The 22,715-nt window shown below is 41.5% G+C and overlaps 1 protein-coding gene across 1 annotated transcript; it reads left to right on the plus strand.

Moving 5' to 3' along the window:
* Positions 1-1,971: 1,971 nt before the first annotated feature.
* Positions 1,972-8,165, plus strand: prdm8b (PR domain containing 8b). Its single transcript, XM_041042742.1, has 4 exons — positions 1,972-2,217; positions 4,947-5,173; positions 5,828-6,059; positions 6,392-8,165. The coding sequence occupies exons 2-4, from the start codon at positions 4,955-4,957 to the stop codon at positions 7,654-7,656; spliced, it is 1,716 nt and encodes a 571-aa protein (XP_040898676.1). The 5' UTR covers positions 1,972-2,217; positions 4,947-4,954; the 3' UTR covers positions 7,657-8,165.
* Positions 8,166-22,715: the final 14,550 nt, after the last annotated feature.

Genomic DNA, 22,715 nt, shown 5'->3' on the forward strand with positions numbered 1-22,715 from the left:
CGACTGCGCCTCACCCTTCATGCTGCTGTGACTTTATCCAAAAATGTTCACCTATGTCCGGATGCTTCAGCTCATCTCCACTTCAACTCTAACTTACCTGCTTCATCTCTGAAAGCAAGCAGTTTTAAAGACGATAAAAACTGATTGTTGTTACATGCTGAAAAACAAACAAACAAACAAACAAACAGGCAGACAAACAAAGCAGAGCAGCAGTGTAATGAGAAGGTCAGCGGTTTGGTACTCATCCCTTCCCTTACAGTGACCTGCTCATGTAGCTGACCATGACCTCTGACCTTGTCGTACATCCATTAGGCTGCAAGTCTTACATTAAATCAACAGTCATCTTTTGAAAAACAGTTTCTCCAGCAAAACTAACAGGTGCAGCTTGTGCTAAAAGGAAGGATTTGACAGAAATAGTGGTGAAATAATATTTGTATCACAGATTCTTTTGTTTTTCAGTTGAGCACAATTCACCACACTCAAGACAGTAAGTTCATTCAGATGAACTGTCATGTTGATTCGTGGTGTTTAGTTGAACATAATAATTGATAAATATTATTTGGAAATAATTTATTCAGTGTTCTGGCTTCCCTGGCAGTTCCTTTGTCTAGACAGAATTTTACACTGTGTAGAAATAAACAGTTCAGTCTGCACAAATGCAGGAAGGTGAATCAGAGGTTATACACTTTAAACAGTTTGGGAGAGGGGACAGGACAATGTCACTGACTTGTATAATTTATTTTAAAAGTTGTAATTATTTGGCCATTGCTGCATTTATTATTTTTTTTAAATGCCTGCACAACACACAGAGACAAAAGATATAAATCTTTAAGTTTTAAAAGTCTTATTGTTTCTTGACTTAAACAAAAATCCTTCTGTGCTCGGATACTGTATCTGTTAGTGAGATTTAAGGGTTTTTAGGTTTAACATCAAAAAGTTTTGTGGATGCCTGCAAGAATTTTCTTTAAACTGGTTAGCCTTAAAACCACATGTAAGTAAACGGATATGAAAGTTGGAAATAAAAGACATAAGATACGTTTAATTACGCAAACAGTTAAGTATAAAGAATTAGGTACAGAGCCTGCTTGTCAAGACCAAAGTAAAATCAGTGCTGGGCTGCGCCTGACCTGCAGCTTTCGTTTCCTTTCCATCAATATCTCTTCCATTCACTCGATGCAAATTATACACTGGCGCCCCCTAAATGAGCCTGGACACAGTACAGAAGCAGCAGCAGCAGCAGCAGTGGAAGCAGAGGTCCGCTCTGAGACTATCCGGGATGCTCAGCCGCTCTGGCCGCGCGTGGAGGTGGAAGTGGAGGGAGCTCATGGTGCCCTCTTCGTGCCCTCATGGTGCCGCCTGCTCGGGGTGTCCAAGTCCAGAAAGTACCTGAGATGTGGATTAAAACCATAAAGGAAGTCCGTTTAATTAGCACACGTTTATATCAACATCCTGAGCGTCACTGTGCCTAAAGTGCCAATGTTCACTTGGTGGGTTCAAAGTGAGGCTTTATGACAGAATAAATAAATTCATAAATAAATAATAATTATAATAATATTACTACGATAGTAACAATAATAATAAGAAGAGAAGGAATGTTTTGGGTCTCATTCAGCTGAAGTTGCACTTTAATTCCTTGCTTTTTTTTTCCCACATCCGACTCCTTAAATGCCACTTTATTCTAATACAACCACCAACTATTGTGATTAGAATTACAATAATAATGGGTGGGGGTGGGGGTGTGGGGGGGTCCTTTATCCCCCTGCACGTCCATAAATCGCATCAAATGACAGTCGGCCAGTGAAGAGTTAAAGGGAGGAGACGGAGAGTGACACGCCTCATTGGGTAGATTATGTGCCGCAAACAAAAAGTGTGTGTCGGTGTGCCAGTCAGCCAGAGCATCGGGCCCCATCTGCACGCCTCTCTCTCTCTCTCTGTCTCCCTGTATCCGTGCAGCTCTCTCTACCCCGCTCGGTCACTGCCAGTGTCGGCGAGTATCCGCAGCAGCAGCAGCACTGTCACTTTCACCACACCGGGGGGGGGGGAATGTACTGACACTACGGACCAGACCGGGAGCGCATCACCACCTCCATCACCGTCACCACATCCCCCTGCTTGTTTTCTGGGCTTTTTCTTTTTCCGGGGGTGCAAACGGGCTTTGATTCACAGCATCGCTCACACTTCGTTTGTGGATTATTGTTCCTCCTCATCGACGGAAAGGTAGGTTTGTGAAATGCAAAGCTGGTGTGTGGTGTGGATAGTTTTAGAGGAGGAGAGGGGACGGTGTCTGGGTTTGTTTTGCGCGGCACATGCAGACACACATCCTGCAGGTGCTGAAAGCGGCGCAGAAAGAAAACAGAAAAAAAAAACCCCCAAACGCAGATGTTTCAGCGCCGCGGACAAAACCCGCAATTCAGTCCCAGCGCTGATTTAGGACAGTTTTCAGCCTGGCACGGCTTTAGCAGATGGGTTAAACACCCCCCCATCTCTGCTCAGCCCCACCCCACCCGCAGTGGGTTTGAATGGGAGGGTGTCTGCTTTCCTGCAGTTTATGGATGTGCAAACATTCCGCTCTTTATCTCTTCTTCTTCTTTCTTTTTTTCCTTATCTGAGCCTGGCCGTGACACGTATCATTCATCGGATATTTTGTGTGGCTTTCTTCCTTATGAAGTGACTATTTCTGTTCCTCTGAACATAAAGGGCTCCTCTGTGGTGCCGGAAAGAATTTTTTCGGCTCGCAGCGAAGCGCTGAGAGCCGCTTTGGAAAGACTCTCCACTGCACCGTGCGCAAAATGTTCCACGGAGAACCTTTCTGCTGCTGCTGAGCCGCTTAGGAAGGTATACATGCTCCAAATCAGCGGGATTTAAAAAAAAAAAAAAGACTTGTATTAAGAACTGCTCTCGATTATTTAATCAGGTTTTTTTTTTTTCATTTTTATTAAACAAATCAGAGGAGAGCCTCGCTTTTTCTGCGCGTGCAGCCACAAAACAACAACCGATACCGGGGAAGGACAGATGATCGATCATCTGTTCCCTGTAGTCATCCTCATCATGATGAGTGTAGTTGTTAATATCAGCCTGTTCATTTCCGAATTGAATCGTTTGGATGCGCAAAAGTCAGGTTGTTTCCCGAATTTGCGCGGAAGGAAACAAACTTTTCGTCCAACTGTGGATTTTGTTTTATTTTTCTGATTAACCGCTTACTTCATTTTGCACAAGCTGTGTCACGGTTAAAGCTGTTTGAGTGATTTATTGCATGTTATAAACATTTCAAAGGAGAACTAAACAGCAAAATGAATCGCACAGTGGCTAAAATGAGACTTGAACTCAGTCGTGCTGTAGGCCCTCCAAAAAAAAAAAAAAAAAAAAAAGCAACTGAAGAGGTGAGATTGATTCTTTTCTGATGTTCAGGGTTAGAAATACTCCGTGCAACAATAATTAACCCGAGAGTATGAGAATATGATCATTTCAACAATTTATCAATGACCTGTTCTACTTTTTATTCGCGATTAAGAGCAGAGCTCTCTGGCGACACTGAGCGCCATTATTATTTTTATAGTATTATTATTATTATTATGTATTAATTTTTAAATTCTCTTACTGTTGAATTTTTTGGTTCTCACCGCCACGTGAACCTGATTCGCGGCTGAACGTGTGAGTATCAGGTGCAGGTTTTCCGCGCACCGGATTTAACGGCAGAGACCGAGGGAGGAGAGGAGAGGAGAGGAGGGAGAGAAGGAGCCGCAGCCGCCTGAACACACGCATTCAGCGGTTAGAAAAGGGAGAAAAGAAATAATTAACTGGTCGTGCTGCTTTAATTACAGTCTCAGAGGGGAAAGTGGTGGATTATGGTAATGAGGCGACATACGCTGCCGCTTGTAGAAAGGAGAGAAAGGTTGGCTGACATGGAATCACTGACTTTGACAGTCCACTTGAAACCCATTGGACATGCTCTCTCCATTGGACATGCACAGACCCCACCAGCTCCTGCTGGGAGACTTATTCAGATTTTTCTGTTTTCAGAGGGAAAACAGCTCCGTGGTGACTTTGTAAAAGGCCTCCGACTTTCGACAATTCGACATCTCACACCAAAACTAGAAACTTATGATATTAGATAAATATTAAACCGTATATAATAATACAAACATGCTGTAAAGCACGATGATGCCGTTATGAAATCGCTCCTGAGAACCACGGAGTCTTTATAAGTCACTTTAGGAATATTATAAGAGTATTATATGAATATTATCGGATTTTCTCGTTTTGAATGTCGCCAGTCACAATTACAGCTGAACAGATCAGGCACCGGGAGCCCACAGAGGCCTGCTAAGGATAATATTAATGCTATATTACCAGTAATGTTAGTACTCATAATAATGAATGATAATAATAATATTAATAATAATAATGCCTATTATTATTATTATTATTATTATTATTATTATTATTATTATTATTATATGTGTATTGTTATTATTAGCCAGTTTTTGGTGAACTATGATCTTGTTCATTTTTATTTGTCACTAATTGACAAACCGTATCATCAATATGCTGAAGGTGATGCCGTCATGCACTTATTACGGGCTTTGAATTAATTAGAAAGCCTGGCCAAAAAAAAAAAAAAAAAACCGGGCTCCCAAACGACGCCCTTGACAGCTGGTTTAGCCAATCTGTCTAGGAAGAGATTTATTTCCTACCAACAGGGACAGCGGAGGGAAAAACCACTAAACAAACCAGTTTACACACGTTAGGTCCAAATTTACGGCTGATTTAAAAAAAATAAACCAAAAAGAAAAAAAAAGTACTGAGATAAGAAAGACTAAATTTACGTTTTTGGTACAGTAACAGTGGATGTCTGTGCAGTAGTTGGTAACTGTGTCCCTGAAGGATCTCCTACAGTCTTTGGGTCCTGGTCTCTGATGTTTCGTGTCCTCTCCGTGTCCCCGCAGTGTGTGAAATGGAGGAGTCCAGCTCTCAGAAGTTGGTGTGGGATGGGGACGCCAAAGCGGTCCAGCAGTGTCTGACAGACATTTTCACAAGCGTCTACACGACGTGCGACATCCCAGAAAACGCTATTTTCGGGCCTTGTGTGTTGAGCCACACGTCGCTGTATGACAGCATCGCCTTCATAGCTCTGAAATCCACCGATAAACGCACAGCACCTTACATCTTCAGGGTAAGTCGCTCTTTATTTTTATTTTCCTCTCATTTCTCTGCCAGTGTTTTAATATTTTGTTTTCAAATCCAGTTGGCATCTCACCAGGTCTATTCAGTCCTTTCTTTTCAGTCTTTTCTGCTTTTCTTGCTCTAAGTACATTTAATGTATTATTATAAATTAAGTCCCTCGTCCTATAAAAAAAAAAAAAAAATACCATGAGCAGCAATACCACAATATTACCATGCTGGTAGATCTGTGTTGTGTTCATTGAATAAAAAAAAAGGGCCATTTACTACAGATTGCCACAATATCCCACCATCACAGGTGATTTCATTAAAGCCACGTTGAATGGCTTTAATGAACATTTAATAAAAATGTTATTATTTCAACAATGAGGGAAGGATCTGCTAATGCACAGGCATAATTTTATTTCTCTTGGAAATGCATTTGTTTTGTCAAAAAAAAAACAAAAAAAAGCTACATGTCATAATAATAGTTAATCATGTTTGGTCTGAAGGTGGTTGGGTGAGATTTAATGTACTTATTTGCTATATTTTCATTTCTTTCAGTCTAAAAAAAAATAAGATTTTGAGGAAGGGAAATTAAAAACATTTTGTTGAATTGAGTTGCACTGAAGTACTGACTCTAAATTTGTTTGTACGTGTTGTGCAGGTGGACACCTCAGCGGCCAACAGCACCTCAGAGGGCTTAATGTGGCTGCGGCTGGTCCAGTCCGCCCGGGACAAAGAGGAACAGAACCTGGAGGCCTACGTGAAGAACGGCCAGCTCTTCTACCGCTCACTCCGCCGGATCGAGAAGGACGAGGAGCTGCTGGTCTGGTACGGCAAAGACCTCATCGACCTGCTGCTGCTCAGCTCCAGCAGAGCGCCGGCCAAGACCAAAGGTGAGTCGGTCCTCGCTGGACAGAAAACAGACTGATGTGTCCCTGCTTCAACCACCAGAACATTTGTTCTTTTACTGTGTTAGTTGAACTTGATAACCACATGAATTTTAGCTCTGAAGCTTCCTTGGAAATGTGTTTGCTCTGGAATTAATTTTATTATTACTACATCTGACATGTCATCTCTTGCATATTAAACTATGCATCCTCTCGCATCCTTTTGGATGATCTGTGATAATGTCAAATTTTCAATTCAAATTTAGAGAAAATTTAGAGCAGGAAATTTTTAGGTTAGTCTCTTTTTGTCAGAACTAATTTCCGTCTTTTCTTCCCAGGTTCGTCGCCCCACTCGTGTCCAGACTGCAGCCAGCGGTTCCAGTTTGAGTTCCCATTCTTGGCCCATCTCCGGTTCCGATGCACAAAGAGACTGCAGAGCATCACAGGGGCTGACGAGGAGCCCAGCAAAGAGAGCAGCACAGAGCGACCAAACACAACCCCGACCAGGACCAGCCCGAAGCTGGGCCGCTCCGAGGGCTTCAGCAGCCCTCAGGACAACAGCAAACCCTCCACAGACTTTCATAACCTGGCCAGGGATCTAGAGAACAACCGGACCAGCCCCCCGAGCGACAAGGAGGCCGAGATCTGCAGCGAGAGTTCGGGAAAGAGGAAGTTCTCAGAAATAGAGGACAGGGAGTGTCGAGGGCCCAGCCTTCCGCAGACCAAGTCTAAAGACGAGCTAGCAACTTCTGCACAAAATTACAGAGGAGTCTACGGCCTGGAGGAGAACCACAGGTCCTTCTCCCCATCAGGCTCCACAGAACCTAGGGAGGGCAAGCGCAGCGCCTTCACGGAGGTCAAGAAATCGCCCCAGAACCTCAACAAGCACCACAGCGGCAACAAAAACCTCCAGAGCTCCAACTCTGAAAACAAAGATGGAGGTCGACCCAGCAGCAACCCATCAGAGAAACACCTCAACATCAGACAGGTGCTGTCGGAGACCCAGCCGCCCCAAACCTCGCCCATGGGCAGTGCTTTCACCTCCGTTAGCCAGCAAGGCGGTGGCAGTGGTGGAGAGAGGAAGAGCGCCTTTAGTCAGCCATCTCGCTCCTCCTTCTCCCAGATCTCACCACTGGTGATGCCACCCAAGCTCCTGGACTGCCACCCAGCGGTGGGTGACACCATGTCTTCCACCAGACTCTACCAAGCGGACCACCTTGCTGCCAAGCTGCAGGGTGCAGAACTGGGTGCCAACTGCCCCGTGCCGGGTGGCATGGCCAAGCAGAACCCCTTTGTCTATGCCACCGCCTTCTGGCCCAAGAACTCCGGACCTATCCAGCTTCAAATGCCCTCGGCACTCACCCTCCTGCCGCCCTCCTTCACCTCCCTCTGCCTACCGGCACAGAACTGGTGCGCTAAGTGCAATGCCTCTTTCCGCATGACTTCGGACTTAGTTTACCACATGCGATCCCACCACAAAAAGGAGTACTCCATGGAGCCTCTGGTCAAGCGGCGGCGCGAGGAGAAACTCAAGTGCCCAATTTGCAACGAGTCCTTCCGGGAGCGGCATCACCTGTCACGTCACATGACCTCTCATAACTGACTTTTAAAGACTGATGATGGAGGAACTTTTGTTTGACAAAGAGGGACTGTCACCCTGCCTGGATTTAAGCACTCCGACTGGAGATAGGCCACATGAAAATACTAAAACACCCCTTGCACTTGTTTTCACTTTGGACTTCAATTAATTAATTCTTTTTCGGTCTGTTTACTTTTTCTCCCCTGTAAAAATTGTCATGTTTTGGGTGTATGCAAATGCGTTTTGACTTCAAAAATGAATCTATTTATGAAACACTTAAAAGTTTGAGAATAAGGGAAAATTTAAATATGTGTAAATGTACAGTAAGTTGTATTTTATATCATATAAATGCAAGCATAGAAAAGAAATACAAATGTAGTCACACATCATGGTTTGCAACGCAGCAAGTTTTTTCCTGTCTATGATAAATATGGACACAAATACACAAATTGGGGATATTATGTCAGACTATATTTCAGAGTGCATGTAATATTAAATAATATTGATTTAAGATGCAGTCTATACACTACAATGTAAATAATTTGTTTTATTTGAAATACAAAGTGTAATATTTTGTGTCAGTGGGGAATAGTTTCAGTGTTTCTTCCTTTTGCGGAAATTTACTACTTGATAGTTTATCTAATCATGTTGAATGCATTGACAATAAAATAGCTTTATTTTCAACTCTGGCCTTCCTGGATTTTTTTTAATGTTTGTTTTTTTTTTTTGTTTTTTTTTTTAACTGGAACTGAAATATAAAAATCCTTTATTATCAGTGTCATCAGTTTTCATTTTGCTTTTATAAAACTAGACCAGTATTTTATTTATATTAGTTTAATATGAAATGTGTATAAATTTAAACCTAATTTTATTTTTTGATTATTTTAATGTAAGACGTACATTTGATATAGTGCCAACTTTCAGTCTTAATAAAATACAATCACTACATACTGTAAACAGGAATAATAAAAAGAATAATAATAATAATAAAATTGATATAGCACAAAAAGTCTGGTTAATATGGTTATTGGGTAATAATTTCCGATTAAATATGTGTGCACCAACGCGAGCTCACGGGATTATTATCATTATTATTATTATTATTATTATAAAATAAGAAGACGGACTAATGAAATCTTCTCCTGAGAGGTTGGTTAATTTAGATAATTTTATTCCGACGTTTTACACAGTTTAAACCTCTAAAACGGGTTTTATATACGAGGCCTGTATTTTTATTTATAAAGCTTTAAAAAGGCGATAAATTCATTTCTTATCGTCTCAGATTTTTCGTGGCAAAGCTGAAAACACAGAAAATGACTGTCGGTTAATCAGAGTCGGAGTAAAACACGCAGAGCTCGTCTGCATTCGGGATTAATTTCTAATTAACATATCTGACTATTTTCATTTGTTGAAGCCAATAAATAAAACGGCAGACAAGCGGCTGAGCTCAGTTCACAGAGGACACACAAACACTTCAGATAAATCACCTGATTCCTGACGGAAGGTCTTGTATTTCCGGTTTTCAGAAACTCCTCTCACCTGTCACCTGTGAGGATAACGAGCAACAAAGACTCTGTGCTGAATATAAACACAACAGTCCACCAGCCGTCTGTGGCCTTAATCTGTAAAAGGTTTCTCATGAAATCATGATGAATATGTGTATAAACACACAATCAGCAGACCGCTTTCTTATTAAAGTATTTTCTATAAACAACAAAGAGGATAAAAGTGCGGGGATGTCTGTGGCTCACTTATCACTAGTTACTGCTAATGACATAATTGCACGATTTAAAAAAAAAAAAAAAAAAAGAAGAAAAAAAATCAGTAGAACCGTGTGGAGGATACGTCAGGACAGGAAACAGAGAGAAAAGGTGGAAAATGGTTCAACAGCGCCACCAAGTGGTGGATATGCAAACTGCACGACAGAGGAGCTCAGCGTTAATATGATATAATAAAATTTCAGGGTTATATTTTCATACAAGTCACCAGAATCATACCATGACTAAAAGTGTTTAAATCACAGGCACCGAAATAAAGACATGCTTACTGCAATGTTGAAATATTTATAAATCAGGAGAAACTGTGGGACTGATTCTGAGAGGACTGGATGTAAAAAAAACAAAAACAAACATTAAGTGCAATTTGTGGATCATCAATATCAAAAGCTAGTTAAAGGTCAAAGGTCACAGACAGTTTTGCTGGATGACTTCAGCTGTTAAGGCTCTGAACAGTCATTTAAAACTGTGATCACTCAAATTACTTTACTTGATTTTAGAATATGACATATCTTAATTTTTTTTTTTTTTTTTTAATCTGAAACAGAAATTCTACTTTTTCCAGTATTCATCAGTGAGAGGATTTTTTTTTTTTAAACTCGCACAAATAAAAAAAATCCTTAAAGTGCTATGGATGAAATAGCAGCACAGCAGCTACTGAGCTTGCATGTCAACAGATCATTCTCCATGACAACTGAGCAAACTCCATCTGCTGTTAAAGTCTGAGATTCATCAGTGATATTATTACTGGATTAGTAAAATAATCCAGGTGGAGCTCGAGTTGGGATTGTTGTGTGGAAACAATATTTTGCAAGTTGAAGAATGAACTTTTATGTTTCATCTCAATATTATTCTGAGCAACCCACCAACCTGAAAGTAGTCCATGCAGGAAAAGTACAGGACTAAATACAACTTGAATTTACTGGATGATTTCTTGGCATGCAGATATGTTTGATTTAAGCATCCAAGTTATATGATACATAAAACTGTGAGAAACACCTGCTACTCAAATACAGTGTGTGCATTAAATTTTGTCACACTCACAGTAATGAAACTGTATATTTGTATATTTAAAAAATTCTAAAATATCTTTCCCCCAAAACACAATATCGTGACTAATCAAGACAATTCCCAAGTGTTTTTTGTAAATTATCTACTGCTGAAAAGGAAATGAAAGAGATGTTCCCAGTAGAAAATTTAATTTATCTCCTTTGTATAAAGTGGCAAAGTGTGAGTTAGTCTGGGCACAGACAATGTTAGGTCACCGACAGTTGGATGGACACGACTCTCACCTGCTTGAATCATCAATGCAAAAACATTAAATAAACATTAGATAAGCAGATAAGCATTGGAAAACATACGGGTCTTTAAGAGAAAGTCAAGGTACAAGTCTGCGCATAAAAACACCAGGAGAGACGGCAGCTTTGATTCCAAAGAAACATTTAATCACTGGGCTTAAGAGTCTGTTACAAGCAACAGCGAGCTGAAACAAAACTCTGAATGTGCTGCAGCTCTCGTCTGAACTGAGGATGTTATAAAAAGAAAACTCTGAAATGGGAATTTACAGTGGGAAAAAAAAACAGCTCCTGGAAACTGGAGATCCTCCCACTTTGAAACTGGGTTGGCAGCTTAAATCTCAAACCTCAGCACAAAACTGTCATGGAACTTGGCATAAGTGGGGTAAGATATGTGCTTTTTGTAAATTTGGGTGAACGGACCCCTTTAATCTGATCCGTGTTGAAGCTCACAGAGTTGCAGTGAGAACGCAGTGACACATGCTAGAAGAAGATAAAAAACCACATAAAAGAGGTCGAGGTTGAGGGGAGTGGATATGGTGCGGCCCCCTGATGCTCACATGATGATTAATTACAGCACCGGTGCACATGTCCGCACGTTACATCTCATCTCACATCAACACACACCTCCCATGTCAGCAATCCAAACAGGTCAATCTCACCACGAAGGCATGTGATCGAGGAGAGAGGAAGGCATTGCTAACCATCACCCTTCTCTCCCTCCACACACACACACACACACACACACACACACACACACACACACACACACACACACACACACACACACACACACACACACACACACACACACTCCTGTGATATTTAGTGCCCTCATGCTTTGCTGCTTGTGTCATCGTCCCTTTTGTGACCCAACTCCCCCCCCCCCCCCAGCACATTTGTCACTGCATCACTCAGCGCGGAGCAGCGTGGGACAGTTTATATCTCTGCTAAGCTGGCACTTCCATTTGGCCCTCCGCCCCGGTCACACTACATTTTTACATTTCAGGCATTTAGCTGACGCTGTGATCTGCAGCAAAGTGAGCAAGCAGGTAAAGAAACCGCCGACAGATTCAGTGTCTTTCTTTGACAGCAAACATGGCCGTCGTTACTGAGCGCCTAAACACAACCATAAAAAACTTTTGAATAATGATGTAGTTAAATCTAGAGGATTTTGTACTGCAAAACCAGATATTTTACAACATTTTTTATTTGCAAAATATTCTATCAAGTGAGGGTGGCATGCAGTGATGTTAGCAAGCTAGCAAGCTAATCTAGCTTGCAAATAACACCGCTACCAGAACCACAAATAGCCGGGCAATGAAAAGACCACAAACATACTATTGGTAATCGTAAATGGCACATGTGTGTGTGTGCCAAAAGGTGAACGAGCTAAAAACAAAGCTAAAAAGATCAGCAACCTGACGAAGAAGGCCAACGTGCCAATGGAGGCCTCGTTTAAAGTGGCACACATCCTAACAAAGAACAAGAAGCCCTTCAACAGCAGTGAATGGTAAAGGAGGAAATAACTGCTGTGGCTGAAATGTTATTCAAGGACCATAAAAGTTACGACAGAAATTTTGTCAGCTGCTGCCGATGTGCAACTTGGCGCTAATAAGAAGAAGTTCTTATTTGAAAAGCTGGCATCTGTAACAACAGAGAAAGCCCGGGCTATGAAAGGGTTTGGTACCTACTGCGAGGAAGACCCAGACTTTCCTGCGTTTCTGAATTACCTTCACATCATTCATCAGCAGGCTAAATGTGCAAAGGTAATTTGACCACCTCATGACACCTGTTGTTATCATGAGGCTGAACAACACAGGAGCTGATTTGGGTCTACATACCTTTAGATTCAGACTAAGACTGACAGAGCGACGCCACAGGAGGGACCCTCAGTGGACAGGCCTGCATACACCTGTATTAAAACTATTAAAAGATAAGGTTCTGACTTGTGAAGGGAGGTGATGTGTCCTACAGTGATACATGCAAGAAGTAATAACTAAAACCTGAAGCTGAAAAAAATACAAATACAGAAAATACATTTGACTTGTTACTGATGTGAATTTAAGATGTTTTTGGTACAAAATTAGAGTTTTGGATATTGATATCCAATAACTGTTAATAACAGATAAGCTGCATATTCAGCTAGTTTGATTTGTATATCAGTTTGAGAGTTATAATACGATATAGCCAGGTTTTCTGTCAGTGGATATGCTATTGAAAGTTTAGTTTCTTTCAGACAGTGCCAAGTTCTAGTGGCACAAAAAAAACATTTTTAGATAAATGTATCTTCAGAATGGGTTTCCAAAAGTCACGACGTAACAGGAGCCACTAACTTTGTCCTTTAAGCGTCTGCTTTGTGCAGAATGCTCCAAACAGAGGTGCCCCGTGCACACAGAGGATTCAGACAGCCGAGCTAACGAGGCTGTGAAAGAAAAAGTTCAGATCAAAAGTATCGATTTCACACAGTGAGCGAGTCCTGGCCCGCAGCCCAGCTCGCACACATCACAATCTGTTTTAAAGTCATAATCCAGGGTTTACACAAGGCCAGCTCCTTCTGCTGCCGTCTGATTAGGATATCGCTGTCACATCATTATTTTTTGGAGTTCTAAATATACACAAACAGCACAGTCCCCCGTGCATATGCACTATTTCTGACCCACAATGCACTCAATCTACAGGTCTGCTGACAGGGACAAATTTACACATCATGTCCACTCTGAGATGATCCCCGTGTCCACATGCCTGTGACAGGGTGTCTCTCTCTCTCTCTCTCTGGGACTCTACCTGTTTTCGGGGCACGACTGAGTCTTGGATTCTTCACATCGTGGCGAAGGCGAAGACTCTGGAGGTTAGATATTTAGGTTGCACCTGTTTCTCGGCCTCAAATCCTTTTCTGCCGTGTACAGAAGAGTCCGGATGGACGGATCAGTTCAGTTCTCTGGAAAATTTACCAAAGAGACAAACGTGTTACTGTTCAGATAAAAACAAAACAAAAACAACACTGAAATCATTTAGTGATTTCTCTCAGTCTGCCATTTGACTCTCAGCTGTTTTCAGTGGCACCTCCTGACAAATTTCTCAGGAGGGGCAATTGTTGCAATGATGGCTAAGATGACCCGTTCTACGGGTAAAATAACCAAAGTCACTTTACAATGGTACACTGCATTGTATAATTTGTTTTTTCTGGTCACCCTTCCTGTTCAACCACTAGCTAGATGGCAGCATCAGACATGAATTGTACATATGGTACTATAGTTTTGTATAGCTACATCAAGTTCATATAGTTAATTTCTTGAGTACAATTATTTTGGTTCTACGATGAACACTTCCACTGTGGCCATCAACAGATACATTGTCATCTACTCGTTTGCCTCATTTCTACCTCTGAAAGTGAAAAAAGACCTGCTTTACAATTAATCACAACAATCCCACTGACAACATTTTATTTTAGGTGCAGCACTGAAGCCGAAGTTGGCATAACCTATTTACTCTATATACAGTCATCATCACAGTAACCATGGCAACACACTTAAGAGAATGATGCCATATTGAAACTAAAATGAAACCACCACAGAGCATATTCAGTATATACAGTGATATTCAGCTGGCAATGTGCAATCAATACAACAATTGAGCATTTAGAGAGTACAGTGACAAGGCCGTTTTTAAGTGCTTCTCAAACACCGCGTCTAGCGACGCCACTGTGTCGACCAGTCCACGAAAAATCCCGGGGTTGCTGGACCCCTCGATTTCATCGTTGCCTCCAAGGCTAACTCAAGCCACAGAATCTGGCACAGTCAATATGGCGGCCTAGAATATGGCGGTTCTTGCTCACCTCATCATTGCGACGACACACAGCGATCATGTAGCTCTCAACGAACTGTGTGGCGATGTTAACTCTTCCGAAGATCGGTGATACCCGTGGTTGTCCAGGCGGTGTCTGTGTTTCCATCCGGGTGAATCAGAAGGCAGCAGAACAGCGCGTTAGCTACTTCGCATCTTGCTAGCCACGCTCATACCAGCTCCGTGAAACCCCGCGGCTGTAGGTTTTCCCCGGTTTTGAATACACCTGCTTGGTATTTAAATTTGGTCTGGGTGGTCCTAATTCTTTGATACCCAATTTATCCTGATTTCTCCGACGACAGAATGGTAATTCCCGCAATGACACGACTGAGTTGCAATGCTAGCCATGTTGATCTTGAACGTGAACGCGACTTCATAGGTGCGTATGACGAAAGCACGTTGGAGCCAGCCCCTCCCATTGGACAATGATATTCAGGCTGCTGATTGGACAATGATATTCAGGCTGCTGATTGGACAATGATATACAGGTTGCTGATTGGACAATATTATTCAAAATAGGTGGGTTTCACGTGACGTCACGACGCAGCGGCGCGAGGGCGCCAAATTCAGATAGAGGGCAGGAAGTGTTTCAGCCTTTAGCCGAATGACACACTGAGAATCTACCGTGTGGAAAATGCCAGTTTTGTGTAGTTTACCGGTGCTCAAATCGTTCCAATAGAGAAAAAGAAAAAAAGCTATTATAGGGTACCAAAAGTAGTCACCCACAAAGGTGAGAAATATAAAAAAAACTTACAGAACAACGCCGTAAAAGGTGGATCTTAAACCTACGTCTGCGGTCCGGAGGAGCAGTCTGCTAATGCCCCTGTCTGCAGTGACCACTTCGTCAAAGGTATGTTTGCTAGCTAACTTGGTTTTTGTGGCTGTGTTTATATCATTAGGTTGTCGCTTAATGCTCATTTACATAGTAATAATTATTAAGTTGCCGGTAGTCTAATATGGACTTCATTGGGACTTTTTAGGCTGCCCTGGCGTTTTAGGGGACGTTGACTCAGTAGTCCAAATGCTATTTCGCTGTAATGTCATACATTAGTATTTCTATGTAATTGACAAATAAACCCCCTTGTATCACTGTAAGATGTGTTTGTTGACATTATAGCCGCTATTGCTATCTGCTAGCTATACATAACCAGTGTAAGAATAAACACTCACCCTGGCGAAGACAAACGCTCCGCCTACGTGCGTCATCATGATTACCTGACTGAAACCCAGCTATTGAAACGGCAAAATAAACTCTTAGTTTTTCGTGTGGGTCAATGAGGGCAGAGCCTTATCGCTGACTATTAGCCAGCTGCCTCTGACTGTTTCCCATTTTCTCTCTTGATTCAGTCTCAGTCTCTGTTTTGAAGATTTTGGGGGTTTTTTTGACATTTTAATAAGCCATGCTGAGGTTGTATGCACTGTATATATACACTCAGCTGCCAGTTTCATAGCTACAACTGTCCAATGCAAAGCTTCCAAAATTACTACTAACAGTAAATCAAGGCCTCTTTTTTCCCTTTTTTTGGTAATTTGTACAAGTTTACATTATTATTATTATTATTATTATTATTATTATTATTATTATTATTATTATTATTTTGTATTATTATTATTTATTACTATAATATTTGCTATAATATATTTTGTAAAGTTTCCAGTTCATAAATGTGCTAATATGCCCTGTACATTTTTACATTAAACGGTTTTAATCTAATAATTGCATCTGTCCCACATGAGCACAAAGCATTTTATTATGTTTTGTAATGAAAGATAATTTAAAATCAATAAATAATAAATGAAGATATACAGTAAGTGTACGTGTTAATTTTTTTTAAATTAGCATATTACAAAAACAATGCATCAATCTTAAATCATAGCAGATGCTGTAACTTTTCAGCCACAAATATTCTGATAATTTTGTGAAGCGATGAGACAGAATTTATGTCAGTGCAGTTCAGCTGCATTTTAAAAACTTTATTTGCATCACATATATTGTATTTTAAAGAAAGAAAATGTCCAAGTTCATCATTCAGCTCAATTGTTCAGTATCAAACCTGGAAAACTGTGATTCTGCTGACAACCCTTCAATCCATTAAAATTCTAATTTTCGAATTTGCTGCTTAAACTTCAGTTTTGTGCTTTAAACGTTTTGTAACCGAAACATTTTTCCACCTGTTAACTTGCACAGTCTTTGACAGTATTTGCAGCAGGTTGGCTGCAGCTTGACATCCATGATGTAGTGGCTGTGTTTAATGCAGCAGGAGCTGATGACTCTAAATGTGGTCGTATTACTTTGTTAGACATTCCACAGCTGAGCGCCCCCCCCCCCCGACCCCTCTTACTTTTGAAGTACATCTCCATAACAGCCATGGCACACAGTTTTTCTTGGGGGCTTCATGTCATGAAAGTCAGGCCAACTTTATCAGTCACGGTAATGACTGGAGCGCCGACCGGCTCCGTGCAGGGCTCAGGTTGAGAGTTGGCCCGTCATGTATCCGTCTTTCCGGCCCGACAGCTAAAACAGCAGAGGACATTCTTACTTATTTACAACCGTCCACTTAAAGCTCACAACGCCACCACACACACAAACACACAACCCTCTCTTCACAGCAGAGGAAATGCAGGGTAAAACTAGACGGAGCTGATCTTTCTGACACTGCTGAGAATCTGTCTTTTAAAATCTGACTTAATTACACTCCTGTTTAGAAAGACAGACACAGGCAGTGGTGTAAGAAGTAATCAACACATTTACTTAAGTGAAAGCAGCAACATGAGTACGGCCTTCAAGTGAAAGTATAGACGTAAAACATACCTTTATAAGTAGAAAAAAAAGTGTGTGTGTATTACAAACTTTCTGGGAGTTCAAGTGTGTGTTCAGGCCCAGTGAAAGGTCCAAATGAAGACGTATGGCGGCCCAGGGGTGGGCCAGATGCAGAGGTGGATAATGGATTAGTGAAGATCAGTGTTGCTCAGCGCGGCTGTTTCCTGTGAGAAAAAACAGACCAGATTCATCTTCTGTCCTCCGTCCCGCGGCCACCCAGGGACCACTTAAAGGAAAAAGATCTAAGCCTGATGTGTAAATATCTTCAGGAGGGATTTTCTGAGAGGAAAAACTGATGTACCATCGTGAGTCTTTGAAGACCAGTTACAAAAAAGTTTCTGGAGATTCAGGAGAAGTAAAAAATGATCAACTCTACATAGAAGTAGAACTTGTTGTTGTTCTTTGGTTCCAGTTTGGAAAAGTAATTTTTCTTGCAATAAATCTTGTAGGTGTAGACGTCTGCATCTTCATCTTGGGGCCTTAAAACCTGTTTTCCACTGAAAGAGCAGGTCAGCCTGCTGATGAGGACCATTTGTATTCTCATGTCTGCAGTAGGTTTATCTTATTGCTTTAAAACATCTTGCCTTGATTTCTACTTGATGAGTATGAATCTGTCTCAGCAGAGCTGAAAGGTTGCTGTACCAAAGCCGTCCCTTCATTATGTCTCAGCCCCAATTTGGAAATTTTTAGTTAATGCAAAGAAGCAGCTTTCTTTTCATTTTTTTGACAGTTTGATGTAACAAGGTGAGCTACTTTTACCTTTAGATTTCTTTTTTTTTTTTTTTTTGACAGACAAGAACCTCAAGCAAGTCCAGTCAACTTTCGATTAGTTTTGGAAATACCACGACCTGAATGACTGAGAATCTTCACAGACAATGATTTGAGAAGTTTCATTTCACTATGAATTTTTTTGTTTTTCGTGTGTCATTTCATGCCACACCATTTCTCTACTGATTAACCCCTAACTGCAGTCAACAGACAAAGCGAGGAGAGTCATCGAGATAGCTTTTACTTCCAGAACCAAAACGGCTTAAATGACACTCATAATGTCATAAGTCTTATATTTTTTGTGCACTTTCTAGCCTGTAATAAAGTGTCACTGTAAATACACATTTTGTAAGTGCTTCACATTTATATTTAAACCAGCAAAGAATGGTATTTCAAGTATTTCGGTTATTTTTTTTTGCGCTAATGTCACAAAGTCAAATTCCAGCAGACGCACACAAACACACTATCAGGACACACACAAACACACTATCAGGACAAGCCTCAGCTCCATTCCTTTCTGCTGGATGAGATCCAAGTTTAGAATTGCGATCAGCAGCTGTCAGCTGTTTTCACTGGGAGCTGAGGACCTTCAATAAGCCTCCACAGGAGACATTTCATCACCTGAAATCCAACCAGCTTACCTTTCCTCCTCAGCTTCAGGAACTGGACCCGAGCTCTGCGGGAACCAGAAGCTGGTCCAGGACAAATACCACTGCTGTGTTCACTCGTGCTCTGTGAGTGCACTGAATGCTGTTTTGTCCATTTGTGGAGTAATGCACGGTTTTCTGTTCTTGGTCTGCACTGACGTTGTAGGGCTGATTTCAGTAAGATGGACTGAGTCTTGCTTAGATCCATCATGTAGACTTCAGATGTCTGTGTTTCACAAAGCTGATGTTACACAGGGGCTAATTTGCTCTGGGTAAATTAAGGCAGACTGATTTTTGTGACTGTTAAAGTAAAAGCAAAACTACAAACATTAGTATGCTTCTGTGTGTGGAGTGTTAGACTGGTTATCAGGTGGCTGAACAGCCAGCGCCCACATCTTTCTGATGATGAAATCGCGGGGCTGCTGCATCTGACAATCTTATTAACTATCCGAAACTGAAAATCCTTAATTCACACAGTAACTGGCCAGATGCGCGGTCTCCTTTTTCACTCTCCTCACACCAGGGATGGGCGGTACCAACATTTTCCCTTTCAGTACCATATCATTAGTTTATGGTACTTTTTCGTTGATATCTATACTTTTTGCCCCTTGAAGGAAAATCACACGATTGCACAGTGTTCATTAATAACTTTATTGTGAGGACAATATGAAATCAGCAGCAGCAACATCATCATCATCAACAACAAAATGACGATTTCACTCATTTTTATTATACTGAAAGTTCGGACGTTGAACTTATTCTGACTTCTCATCATCCCTTGTGTGAATTATGAACAACGCTTTCTGTCACTAAGCAGGCACCAGTATTTTTCAACACTAGACTTATACCATTTACTTTCTGCGATATTTCTTAATATCATTTTAATAATTGTTTAAAAGAGGCAGCACCCTGGAACTCAAAATAAGTCTGGGTTTTCTTCATACTGGGTACAGGGATACAGCGGTTTCTTCTGAAAGGAGCAGTTCCTCCTGCAGTGTCATCAGGACAAAATCCTGTCTTCTTGATTCACGCACAGATTCTGCCCTTGTTGCCTTTTTGTTTGCAGTATTTCACTTGTTGAATGTCGTCTTTTCTTTTTTCACCTTCACGTGATTTTGGCCACGTATCATCTGTAACTGAACCCACAGTAACTTGGCAAATACAAACAATCATGATTCTCAGTCTTTCAGGATCCTCCCCGCACAGCAATGCTTATTAACAGTGGATCAGACCCCCCACCCCCCCAACACACACCCCCTCCCTCCCTCTCCATGCTAACAGGTGGTGTGTCTGTTACAAGTGAACAGGTGTTGCTTTGTGGCTCCGCCAAGAGACAGCAAGCTGAAAAAAAAAAAAACGACAACAAACAAGTATCAGTGTCCCTGTCCTGCTAATTACTGCGAGAGCTCTTTATTTATTATCTTAGCCTGAAGTTAAAGCTCCTGTGCCATTCCGCTGCAGTTCAGACGCATTTCCCCGCCTCTCATCTCTCAGGGCTGTCTTTCAGAGAAGAGCTTTGAGCTTTGACAGAGGGAAGGTTCAGGGAAAATGGGGATCTGCTGTAGCTCAGAGTCCGTCAGTGCTGAGTGGGAACAACATGGCCGACAGCAGATCTTGGACGGTGCAGACGACACGTCGGCGAGGCTCCAGAGGGGCTGCTGATGGTGGTGGGAAGCGCTGTTGGGGGACGACCCACGATGTGTTTGTGGATTCAGTGACACTTTTGACATAACACTGCTTAAAGTCAATACAATCAGCTGGCAGTCATTTGTTTGTGCGTAGATGAAAATGGCCTCTTCGCGCTGCAGGGCATGTCTTCATTCTTGTACAAAGCATTAGTATAAACACTGTAAATCACATACGAACAGGGTTGATGAACATGAAGGGAACTTGGCTGACCTCTCGAGCCCGAGCAGAAGCCCCGGCCAAGCCACCACAGAAAAGCCTGATGAACCATCTTAAAATATTAAGTGGCCAAAGAATATGTACACACTAGCTGAGCGTGCTCGAGTTATTCGACTCCCACGAACGGACTCCGGGAGCAAAATAATATACAACAATCTGAGGCACAGCTCATTAATTCTGACCCATACATGCAGGACAAGCAAATGCTGATACTAATTCATTTGTCTACATCAGTGAAAGTATGAAAGCCGGGAACCTGCACACTGTCAAAGATGAGCTTGGGGATTGAAGGAACAGACTTGTGTTTTTTTGGAAGGAAAAAGTGTGTTTGCAGTGAATCTACTGACTTCTTTTGTTCTGGTGTTCTGTATGTTATGAACAGTACGGTATAGAAGATGTTATCTACCATTTTTGTGTTGAGAATGTTTTCAGCTCAGCTTATTTCCACCAGGATTGTGTTGCTGTTAGAGGATCAAAGCCTCTGAAACACGATTTAGACCATTCTCACTGGAAACCCAGACAGAATGTAAATATATGCTAATGCTCACCACCTGTACACACACTTGAAAAGTGCTTTTGTAGTTTGTAGCTTTTTCCTGTATGGAGGGAAGCAGCTGTGGTCAGCTTTAATTCACAGGAGTGAAAATTGATTGTGCCGTCATGTAAAAAACTAATCAAAGCACAGGCAGGAACTTCTAAAACTAATTAGCTAAACCAGACTAGTTATAAATTGAGCTGCGAAATTAGCCAAAAAGTTTTCAGTGGACTGTTCCACAAGCAGCACAACCAATAGGTTTCCCAATTAAATGACCATATACGATGATGGTAATCGCCCTTCCGAACAAACAGAAGTCATTTTTGACAGATAGTAGGGATGGGGCCGATCCGATCCAGTATCGGTATCGGTTTCCGATACCAGCATTTTTCACGGATACAACCTGCGGAGATTTCCGATCCATGAACCATGTCTGAGCTTTAATGTTGTCTGCTGAAATGACTCCACAGGTGATTCCCTGCCGGCTGCTCTGCTAACTGGCTGCAAACGGCAGCGTGTCTCGTTACTCAGCGTCTTATTGAGATAAGCCTCTGTTCAGGAAATTCATTCTACAGTTTGCAGCCAGCTAGCAGGCGAGCATCGAGCAGCACCGTGGATAACCAACTTTTTGCAATGTTTGCAAAGCCGTTGTACCGAGGGGCGGAAGCTCCGTCGCGACCTACAAGTGCTAATAAGTAGAGATTAGCTCAATGCTAACATAATATGGAGAATCCCATTGACGGGCTAGCGCATTAGCATCGGTCACGCTATTTTATATATTTAACTTTTAAACAAACGATATACCAACGCGGGACACCATAACAGGTAAGTCATACAGGTAATTCACACACCAACAATATATTACTCACAGACTGATGTCCCTTCCAGGTACAGCAGGAAGAAGATGAACCGTGAGTGAGCTTCCGCCCCTCGGGATGTTTGAGATTTGAAAAACCTTAATTTGTTTCTGCTACAAGAGCCAGTATACTTAATTTATGCTGATCACATCAAGTTGCCATTTTTATTTCTATTTTATTTGGAGAGGGGCAGTCTAAGAGGAGGTTACCCTTTATGGGTATCTCTTGAATTTAATAAATATTGACTGTTAACAGGATTTCCTGTTTTTCTGACTTTCTTTTCTGACCTTATACTTCCCTCAAGTTGCCTTTTGGGACATACATGCTTACATTTGTACATATCACACTTGCCTGTAGAGAAAATTTATTACAGCATCATATAAAATCAACAACAATAATGATAATAATAATATTAAAGCAAACAGAGCTCTGGTATTGGAATAGTATCGGTATCGGCAGATATCAAAATTCTGGTATTTGGATCGGATCGGAAGTGTAAAAAATGTGGATCGGTGCATCCCTAACAGATAAAGTCACAACTCCGAGGTTAAAGTTTGGTTTAGACACAAAGGTGAAACAGTGAGAAGTGCCCTTGTATTAAACGTAGACTTTTTGTGCAGTGATGACAATCCAG

The sequence above is a fragment of the Toxotes jaculatrix genome, chromosome 7, assembly GCF_017976425.1.
Source record: "Toxotes jaculatrix isolate fToxJac2 chromosome 7, fToxJac2.pri, whole genome shotgun sequence".
NCBI classification, from domain to species: Eukaryota; Metazoa; Chordata; class Actinopteri; family Toxotidae; genus Toxotes; species Toxotes jaculatrix.

Coding starts and splice junctions, on each gene's coding strand:
- prdm8b (XM_041042742.1), top strand. CDS start 4,955: ATGGAGGAGTCCAGCTCTCAGAAGTTGGTGTGGGATGGGGACGCCAAA. Junction 5,174..5,827: donor CAGCACCTTACATCTTCAGG/GTAAGTCGCTCT, acceptor CGTGTTGTGCAG/GTGGACACCTCAGCGGCCAA. Junction 6,060..6,391: donor AGCGCCGGCCAAGACCAAAG/GTGAGTCGGTCC, acceptor TTTTCTTCCCAG/GTTCGTCGCCCCACTCGTGT.